The sequence below is a fragment of the Culex pipiens genome, chromosome 1, assembly GCF_016801865.2.
Source record: "Culex pipiens pallens isolate TS chromosome 1, TS_CPP_V2, whole genome shotgun sequence".
NCBI lineage: Eukaryota > Metazoa > Arthropoda > Insecta > Diptera > Culicidae > Culex > Culex pipiens.
Window position 1 is genome coordinate 75165041 of NC_068937.1, and position 10744 is coordinate 75175784.

The window sequence follows — 10744 nt, forward strand, 5'->3', positions numbered from 1 at the left end:
CTTAGTGGGAGAAAATGCTAACACCTAAACTCCCAAGCTCGAGAAAAAGGGGGAGTTTCCATATAAACTCCCCTTTTTCTCGAGCTTGGGAGTTTAGGTGTTAAACTTCTGGAGCAACATTTGAAAGGGGCGGTACGACATTGCGACATGATTACACGCGATTAAATGGGACGAAAGGCCGTAAGAGCAATGTCGTACCGCCCCTTTCAAATGTTGCTCCAGACTTCTTGTATTCACGGGTCCAAAACAGCTTTTATCTTACTCCCGTCCTGGAATCGCAGAGCCAGAAAATACGATCAGCCCGCAATGAGCTACATTATCTGCAACTTCCGCCGCAGAATCCGTTCCGCAACACGCCGAACTCCACTCCCACACCGGTGCTAACGGGTGCCGGAACAAAGCCACTGGGCCACACATTCTACTCGAACTAATCCGCTAAGTAAACCATTATTTGAATTTGAACAATCAATAATTATTCTTCAATTTACCTCGTTTTTGTTATTTTTAGCAGATTCTTTGCAGAAATTTTCTACTGCTGGCAAAGACGCACGATACAAAACAACAGCTGAACACTGTCCTAATATTTTGAATGATTTCCGAGCAAAATCAAAATATATACACGCTTATTATGGAAGTGGACATTGAATTTAGTGTTTAACCAAGCTAAAATGATTACTTATTCGTAATCGTGCACAATTCTAACTAAAACTCTTGCAGCGTGTACAGTTTGTTTGTTTTGCAATTTTTGTGCTTTCTCTGCATTTTCTTAAGATCACGTAAGTTTGGTTTGGCCCGTTTCGCGAAGTGCAGTTAGTTTGGATACTTTCGGTTCTTAGCGTTGCACATCCGGGCCGGAGTAAGTCCGTTCCGGCCAGCCGTTCCACGCCAAGGACGATCTCCTCACTGGCATGTTTTGCTTTGAAGTTTGCGGACTCCGGACAACTCGAGGAAGATTGGATCAGGTTTTGGTGCATTTGTTTGTTGTGGTTTACCGGCGAACGTTGGTGGTTGGCCAAAGTTGGCAACTTACGGGGACAACATGAAGCTGGTGGTTTACGAACTGAGGCAGTGCTTGACGAGGGAAATTGTGTAAATGTGGTTAGAGCGGACGGATATGAGCTTAAGCAACGTTGTGCCGGAACCAGCCCTCTGTCACGACGGCCATGTTTATGAAACCTAAATGTTCGACGCGAACATGAAGACAACAAAGAAGATGAAGAACGCATTTGTTGTCAAAATTTGAAAATAAACAAACCACGTGGTAAAATAAGGCATAATTTCAAATTGTTGAAATGATTTAATAAAAAAATAACGACACGGGACGGGTTTCCAAATACAAGTTCCCGAAGGACCCTATCCGCCAGAGACTATGGATAAATGCTCCGCGAAGTGGTGATGAAGACGGTTTTGCAAGTTCAAAGTACAGATTTGTTCGGACCACTTCGCGATGAACTTCTTGTCAGTCAACAAAAGGTCGGATTCTACACAAGCACGCGATTCCTTCGATTCCCTGTGCGAGTCGACAGCGGGAGTGGGGCAGTCCTCGGAGAAGGTTATCAAAGGATTCTCGGAAAGACCAGCTCCGCCACAATCATCGGAATCACGGATGATTCTGCACTTGGTTGGTTACTCCCTGCCGGAGATTGCAGCGAGTTGTTCGGAAGGATCAACAGCGGGACTTGGCCAGTTCCCGGTCCAGTACTACCCGCAAAACTTCCCGGTCAATCGGATGCAACAGTTCTCACCTTTTTTCGTAACAGATTTGCACACAGAAAAACTGATGTTTCTTGAAGATTTAGTGTAAACAAACAGACAACACCAATACTGCTATACTTACAGAGTCCACGCAGTAGTATTAGTGAAGAGCCCACGATAAACAACGTGGGCTCTTCACTAATACTATTACGTGGGCTCTTCGAGGTTTTGGTGACTGTCAAACGTTCTAGCCATTTACAGTGGTGCCAGAGTGTTGGCCGGAACTGCTGCGGCTGTTCCTGTAAGCGAGTCGTGGATTTCTGGAATGCTTCGCCAACCACCAGTTTTCGGAGACTCGAAGCTGCCCGCCGGGCGAGCAATGAAGTTCCGACCGGAGTAAGTTGAAAGTTGAAGTAGAGTAAGTTGAAAGGAGGAATCGGAATTGAAGGCATTTCTAACAATCTCCCGCCTTATCAGCTAAACTACAACCATGGACCATTGTCGATCTCGACAAGTTTCCTGCGATTGCCATATTATCCGTCACTTGGGCCAAACGGTGCGGGTCCACGCAACAGCAGTCAAAACGTACCGTTTTGTTATTCGATTGGTGGTTCCCTCCGTTGGCCGACGACGGGGATCTATCCTCGGTGGAGGTCGGTTCCGAATCGAGCCTTGCTCAAGCCCTCCGTACTGGTTTCCCGTCATACCTCGTGGCATTATCCGCCAAAGACGACAGGTTAGTTTAACCGTAGATTTTTGTTTCAGCAATTTGATTATTGTTGTTTTTAACCTATTTATTTTTCAGAGCTGCTAACCGTTCGAAGACGCGCAAATTCCCACCGCAAGCGGATTGCCTAAACGGTGCCCCCGTCGTACGCTTAAAATTACCGGCTTGCGGCATTCGTTCCACGACACCACCACTGCGCTGGCTTTGGCGGACCAAGGTCGTTTGGTTAAGAAATTTTGCGGGCCAGTGCAGATTGTAGCAGAGCCAACCTGGATGAGTTGGCCAACACAACAGCAGATGATCCCGTCCTACGATGCAAGGCAATACGGGCCAACATGCGCGACCAATCAATATTTGTGTGCGATCATCACGGATTACAAGTCTTACTATGGTCAACCGATGACGTTTACAATTAAACGGTAATAAAAGAATGATTTATGCTTTGTTTAAACTAATAGATTCGGTCCTGTTTCAGTTCAATTCGCAGCTAAAAAAGCTATTTAGCAAAACTTTTGTAATACACTTACAGTATCACTTGATATCGATTGAAGAAGAACTGTAAAAACCTTTAAGAAGCTGTAACCGGATGTCAAAGTTCTGGTATGCCAACATTAGGTTCTCGATGGGAATTGATAAAGTTCCCCTATACCCCCGTTGGATTTAGATTTTGATTTATTTTTCATAAGCTATGATTTGTACGTTTTTTATCACTAGGAATTGGATGCTTTTGTTTTGTTTTGAGAATAAATCAATTTAAAACTAAACAATAAGCATTTCTTACAAATCGTAATGCTTTTGAAAATTACATCAGATTCTAGATTCAACGGGGTAAAAAAATTTACATCTTCGGTAAATTTACGTCGATTTCATCGGAAATTTACAAGTTTTGAAGTCCCTTTTGGTTCGGCTCGTTTACGATGGATGGCATGTAAATTTAAAATGAATCTTATTTAAATTAGCATCATTAATGACGTGCACTTTTGGTACATCATAAATGATGTAAATTTACCGAATTTTTTTTTTCTGTGTAGGTTCCCGACGAACACGCACTGCCCTTACACCTACATCTTACCCTTGCTCTGAATAAGTACGAGCAATACGCTAGAACACGCTTTGAGTGTTCGTGCCAGGCATGCACACCTTCTTTTCCGGTTACGCATTTTAACTCGGCCGGGGGTGGTACATTGCGTAGGGTTTGATGTAAGTATAAGCGCTTAACCATTTAAAGTGTGCCTATCAACTTTCACTAAAGCAAAAACTGTTAGATTTAAGTTTGAATTCAAAAACTAGTTGTTATTTTACTGTGTATTGTTTTCTCCTGAAATCTTTCCTAGTGTTGAGTCGTGTTTATCTGTTGCTATGAAAAATTGTGTATTAATTGCAATTAAACGAATTTCAGCACAAAAAGGAATCCGCATCTGCCGGTTGTTGCCTTCTTGAAGCCACTGAAGGAATTTTTGATTTAAATCAATTGTGCTTCAAAATTTATATAATTTTGTGGCACAGTCATTGACGTCCTAGCTGGCAATCATTGATTAATTACGACTTGAGCATGAGCATGAGTTTTGTGACCTCGACATTTATTAAACAAATAACTGAACAGTACAACGAATTAAAACTAGCTGCGCCAAACGCGCCGGCTGCGCGCGATGGCGGCTGGAGCTCTTTTGGTGGATGTCGAGCTCTTGTGACATCATCGCTGTGTGGTAGCTTCACTACCACCAGTGAGTCTAGCTGACGAGGGATGTCCATTTCTTGCGTATGCAACAATGAGCATGAGAGACCACCCATGGTTGTCCTTCTCCGTTGCTGAACAGGACCGTAATATCCTATCAATACAACTGACCATACGCTTAAACGATCTAATGGTGTTTCCCTTATCAACAGCATGTATGAATGCGTTTAAAAGATAAAACATCAAGATCATTAAAACTAGATCTGAAGCAAATAGGTTACAGTCATTGGCCACCAACGGCGCCCGCCATGTCAGTTTGTAGATCTCGGGGGGATTGGGACGGGAATGTTAGTTAGCACAGGTTGCTACAAAGGTCGGGTTCTATACGATATCCACACCCCCACGTGTGCCGGAAAACTACTTCTACTTGGGATTTTGTTAGTGGGAAAGTGTAATGGCCAGGATTCATCATAAAGGATGATGCGACCCAATAATCAATAAATTTTGTTTAATGATGTGATGTATTATGCATTCTCAAGGCAAACAGTCGAAGGATGCGGATGAGATTATTCCCGGTTTTTTGGTGTTGAGTTTAGCATAAATGATTCAATCTTAGACAGCCGGCTGTGGAAAGATAAAACCAAATAAAATGCGAAAACGCGAAACCGCTCGGACCGAAAAACACACACAATCGGGGGGAAAAAGACGGAAACGGCAACGAAAATCCGGCTTGCTGACCGCGACGCGAACCGTTCAAATTCTCCAAAGCAACTGTCAAACATCGCATCGAAATACACACACAATCGGGGGGGAAACAGAGACGGAAACGGTAACGAAAATCCGGCTTGTTTACCGCGACGCGAACCGTTCAAAATCTCCAAAGCAACTGTCAAACATCCCGAAATCACCCGGGTCGAAATACACACACAATCGGGGGGGAAACAAAGACGGAAACGGCAACGAAAATCCTGCGTGTTGACCGCGACGCGAACCGTTCAAATTCTTCAAAGCAACTGTCAAACATCCCGAAATCACCCGGGTCGAAATACACACACAATCGGGGGGGAAACAAAGACGGAAACGGCAACGAAAATCCGGCTTGTTTACCGCGACGCGAACCGTTCAAATTCTTCAAAGCAACTCATTGATTAATTACGATTTCCATAACTTAACAAGGAATGGGATAATCGTTACCAAAAGGAATTAGCATGTGTAGGGCATGATTCTAAACAACTTGTTGAAGGAATTTTGTCAAAATATTGAAAGCGACGCAAAATTTATAACTTTGAAGAAAAAATCATGACAATGATGGAAGTCTTCACGTTAACCATTCCATAAATTGAGTATGGGCTCAAACATCACTTGTTTGAAAAAGGGTGAAGATTGAAAACAATAGAAATATACAGTAAAAGAGAATATATTTTAACAAAAATCAAGATTCAATAGTAAGAGAATGATGATTGTATTTTAAAGAATAAAAATTAGAAGCTGGATGTAGTAGATGTAAAGTTAGACAATAGTTAATTAATAGCGATAAAAAAAAAACAAGCTTAGATGATAGTAATGATAATTTATAGGACAGATAAACAATTATTCGAATAAATAAATTCGAAATAAAATCAAAAAAAGATTAGGCAAATTATAAATAGACTTGATATCACTACACAGAAAAAAATATGTGAATTTACTCGACACGGAAAAAATGAATCACATGTGAACTCAGTTCATGTAAACTTGAGATTCGACGTAAACGGTTGAATCACACGTAAAATCATGTTTTTACGTATAATTTGTTGCAAATTTACATCAAATTGCATTTAAATTTAATGGTTTAATGACGTGCAAAAGTGTTACATCATAAATGATGTAACATTCGGAAATATTTTTTTTGTGTGTAGTACATTAAGAAAAGTATATTTTTAAGGAAAAAAAAACAAAGTTTGTTACAGCAGTATCAGTTGGTAAAAAAATGGAAAAGCTTTGAGAGATAAGAGAATCAAAAGTTAGTAAAATCAAAATCAAATGATGGATATTAAATAGAAGAATCAGTGAAGAAGTAAGAATCAGTAGAGCAAAATAAAAATAGGAGATAGGTGGTAGCTGAGAATAAAGCGAAGAGAAACCCCGTTGTGCGATGTTTCAGGTACATCCACAGCAGTTGACTCAACATACTGCGAATCGAAACAATACCGTCTACAATCATAAATTACTTCCCTTTCCCACATTGTCCCGCCCCTTTCTTACAGCCGTCTCGACTCTGTCCCGCGGTGGTCAAAGGTTTACGAGGCGTTTCCACAGGCCATCAGCTAGGTCGTCATGAAAACCAAGCCAACGTGGAGGTAAGAAAATAGGAGCTATACTGTTCTGATCAAGATAATTCGGATGATCTAACAGAACTACGGATGTAGTTAGTTGCGCTTCTTCCAGGATGTTCTTTACCTGGACGTCAACCGAAGAGCACGCAACAAGATCAGTTCCATTGCATGCTCTTAGGTATCAATCCTTGGCCTGCTATTTTGGGAAATTGAGTTTTTATGAAAAAAAAAGTTAATAAAAAAAATCGGCCATTTATTTTTTCCGTGTACCAATTTTTTTCTCAATAGTACTCAACAATACCTACAACTTTGCCGAAGACACCAAATTGATAAAAAAAATCCCTCAATAGTTACAGCTGTTTGAATATTTACGTAGCATTTTTGTATGGACAGCTGCCAAAATTGTATTGAGACTTGTATGGGTGAACCAATGCCGCAACATAGGGAAGGCCCACACAAAGTTTGAGCCAAATCAAAAAATACAAATAAAATCACTTTCCGGTTTTGGTAGAGAATTGCTCAGTGGAATTATTGACGCAGCTGGAACAAATTCAAAAGGGTTCAAATCTAACTTGCATAACTTTTATAATTTCCAGTATGCTAAATACTCACCTGTATGAGAAGTTTCCTTTTACAGTTTGTCATCCGAGTGGCCAAACAGTGGCAGAAGGACACTTGCGCGGCACAGGTTCCTTCGAATCGTCGCAATTAAAAAAAAACTCCTAAATCACCAGTATACCGCTACCAAAACAAATGGTATGACGTCACACTTTTTGGGCTGTGACTGTGCACGGAGAGAAAAACAAAAAAAAAATTTTCGTTGCTAAACCTGACATATTTTTTTCTCTCCAATACAACTTTAGAAACATATCCATACCTTTTAAGAATGGATTACATTAGGATGTACTGCGAGCAAGTGATGCTGTTATTCACTATCACGTGCACCTCGGGTGATCTCAGGTGCGTTTTAACTACTGCAGTTGAGATCAACAGCGTCTTGATAGCTCGAAAAAAAAACATCGCCGGGAGCATAACCGGTTCCTCATCCCGCCATTCTCCCATTCGTCAAACGCTTGCGATTCCAACTGGAACATATGCACGGTCAATTCCTTCGGTGGGGGTTTCTTCGGATTGGGACGACCATCCGGAAATGATAGCATTTTTCAGCACGATGCACAGGCTTGGTACAGAGAAACGATTCTTCTTTGACGATTTTTCGGATGCGTAAACAATATGTTGTTCCATTTAAATAACTTAAATTTCTGGTAAAGATAGCTTCCGTTCCTCTTTCGGAAGGGTCGCCTTTCCACCCACCTCCTGTAACACTTGTTTTTTACCGGTTCTCCTGCTGGCTCCCAAACATGGACGAAAGAGTAAACAAACTTACGTTTTGTGTCCAAGATGGCATTCGAATCCGTCGCGAATCTGCTTCAGTCGGAGCAAACTTTAACTTTGCGGCCTGTACCTCGCTGTTTGCGATGCCACCAGATGTTCACGTCGGCCTACGTGCCATAAGGCCGGCGTTACGTCCAGGCGGTCCTTCATTCTGCGCGGTGACTACGTGAGTGGGTGATTTGCAAATCACGGAGGTGTCCTGCAGGATGGGTAACACGCTATTGAATCCACTGCGACCGGTTCCGGAACAACTGCAGGAGTGGCGCGAGCAATGTTGGGTAACCGGGAAAAAAACCGTCGTTCCAAATCGAGGGACGTGATAAAGGCCTTAATATATTATTTTCGGTATTTAATACATAGAGGTTTCTACGTGCGCATGTATTGCGTGTACGTACACAAAAAAGATTGAGGTTAAATTTTGTCCGGCCAGCAAAATCAGATGGTGCGCTAGTGTGCGTACGCGAAACGTCATAAAGCTCTATCAAGGAATTAAATTCCTAATGTCATTTGAGATTTGACAGCGCCACACCTGCTTTGAAAACATTGGTTTGCCTCGTGTTTCTTTCGCGCGCTCGGCTGTCAAGTTTGTTTTGGTTTCGCGCTTGTAAAAAAATGGACTTGTTAATTATTGTACTATCGAATATTTCGAGCTGAGTTCTAGACATTCTTGGTCTCGTTGGATAAAAAAAGAAAGATGCGGAGAAGATTCTGGAGCAGGACGGTGTCAACGTGCCATAGGCGGAGAAGAGTTGGAGCCGGCAGAATTTGATAACATTGGCCAAGCAAATCAAAAAGTTGCGAAAGTGCGGTTTCATCGATTACGAAGATCCTGCGATGGGCCTTGCAGGATGCAATTCAAGTTTAAAAATAACAATCAGACGTCGGACACCACCAATATTTCGTTGCAGCGGGTCGTGGCTTGTGACAGCGATGTCTTCAACAAGCCGGCACCGGGGGAAATGAAATCCTGTGCATTTACGCTCGGTTGCTGGAGTCATTAATCCGGCTAATGATTCAGGTAGCTGGCCACTTTAACGCTCGCAGGTTCAGGACCAGGGGCCAAGGAAGAACAAACATTACCACACACAAAGAAAAAAATATTCTAAATTTAAATTTTCCAACGAACGATGGATTAAAAGTTCGCGTTGGTGAATATTCGTAGAAAGTTCAAACTTTTTAATTTAAAAGTTGAAAAGTTTTTGATACTACCATGCATTTATGGAACAAAATCGTTGTATCGGTAAAAGTGTTTTACTTTTAATTAGATAAGAAACCTTTTATGGCAAGAATAAACAACTTTTAATACTACAGTGATAATTTCAGAAAAATGAGCTTGATTTTTATATTTATTTTTAAAACTTTAAAACACCATGCTGAAAACATTTTTTTATTGCATTTAACGCTTCTGCTCAAGGCCAACATCAGAGTCCAAGCTGTACCGATTCTTACGGTACGCCACCGGTCACTTTCGAAAACCCGTTGATTCGGTGGTCGACGTTTCCCGACTGGTGAGCGTGAGCGTTTGTGGGCAGAAAGTTGCTAGAAGAGATGGAAGTAAGTGAAGTTGGCTAATCACTGCACACATTCTCAATACTCACCGGTGTTGTAAAACGCCGGCACCGAGTGTAATATCTGCGCTGACCACCTCCGATTATGCCGCTTCTCATCGTCCTCCTCTTCGTCGGATCCTTCTCCTCACCGTGAAAATTAACTTTCTCGTACTTGTCCAAAAACCAAACGTTAATCTCCTTCCACGCAAACTCGTTGTTCATGTAACGCTTCGGCAGTGCCATCTCCTCGACAATCTCGCCCCAGTCCTCGCGAGACATGACCTTCAACCACCAATCCCGGGCCACCACCACCGAATACAACCGGTTCGAATCCACATTCCTACCTCCCATCCTACAAAAACAAACATAATCAATCACAAACCCCACAAAACACCCAAGCTTCCTTCTTACATATTCCGGTCCTGGAACAGCTACAGTTCCTGCAGGAAGCTGGCCTTGTCCTTTTCGAGCAATAGACCTCGTCCCGCACCCGCACCACCCTCCTTCGAAGGCATTCCGCTGCTGCTGTTTGGCTCAAAAAAATTTCCGCGTCGGCTTTACTTTGCGTCCTAGACTCACCAGCACCACCGCGGTGCACCGGACCCACCAAAGTGTTTGTTTACATTTGGAACTTAGGCGTACTCGGTTACACGAGACGTCAAAATGAAATAAATTTTATAGTCGTATTAAAAGTTAAGACTTTTAAATCAGTTAGTAAGGAGATTTATAAAAACTTTACCAGTAAAAGATTTCATTTTTAACACAAAAAAAAAAACATTCCCTCAAACAAATTTTAGCAACTTTTTAAATCAAAAATAAGTTACTTTTGTCTTTACCGTAATATTTTTTTGTGTGCAGGGTTAGTTTCTTGGAGTGGCATTTAGTTAGGTGATGACTTTTTGGTAGATTTGATTGAAAAGAGACAAATAAAATAAAATAACTCAACTCTGTTGTTTCATTTATTTCAACAAAATTCGTATCAATTCTGGAACCGTGTTGAGTTGGTAATTTCTTGAAGTGTCTGGAACAGCAGCGCCGAGTTCCGACTGAGTATGGGGGGGGGGGGGAGGGTGGGCAAATTGGAGGGCAGCCTATCTCGCCAAGGAAAAGGTCAAAATGGGGGGGGGGGGGTTGGCGAACGACTGGACATGGCGTACCACCGGTGGGAACTCTGGTAGTATGCTGACAGGGAAGGGGGGCTCCATCCTCTTCGGAGGGTGTAGCTATGCCGTTAGGCCTCGTGAGAAAGGCCCCCGTTACGGTGTCGAGAGAAAACCGGAGCTGGGTCTCGGTAGCTTCAAGGTGGTAGCCCCACCCCGAGACTAGGTATCGCAGCCCCAATCCGGCTGCATACCGAAAATAACAACATTACGAACAATCAAGAAGG

The 10744-nt window shown here is 42.3% G+C and overlaps 1 protein-coding gene and 1 long non-coding RNA gene across 2 annotated transcripts; one reads left to right on the plus strand and one right to left on the minus strand.

Moving 5' to 3' along the window:
* Window positions 1–1938: 1938 nt before the first annotated feature.
* Window positions 1939–9310, plus strand: LOC128092582 (uncharacterized). Its single transcript, XR_008211902.1, has 3 exons — window positions 1939–2431; window positions 2501–8169; window positions 8294–9310. It is a non-coding gene; the product is annotated as an uncharacterized LOC128092582 (long non-coding RNA).
* Window positions 9311–9327: 17 nt separating this feature from the next.
* LOC120426717 (AT-rich interactive domain-containing protein 2-like) lies at window positions 9328–10356 on the minus strand. Its single transcript, XM_039591493.2, has 2 exons — window positions 9769–10356; window positions 9328–9709 (listed from the first exon to the last, which is right to left on the minus strand). Coding segments are annotated over exons 1-2 (336 nt in total). The 5' UTR covers window positions 9771–10356; the 3' UTR covers window positions 9328–9375.
* Window positions 10357–10744: the final 388 nt, after the last annotated feature.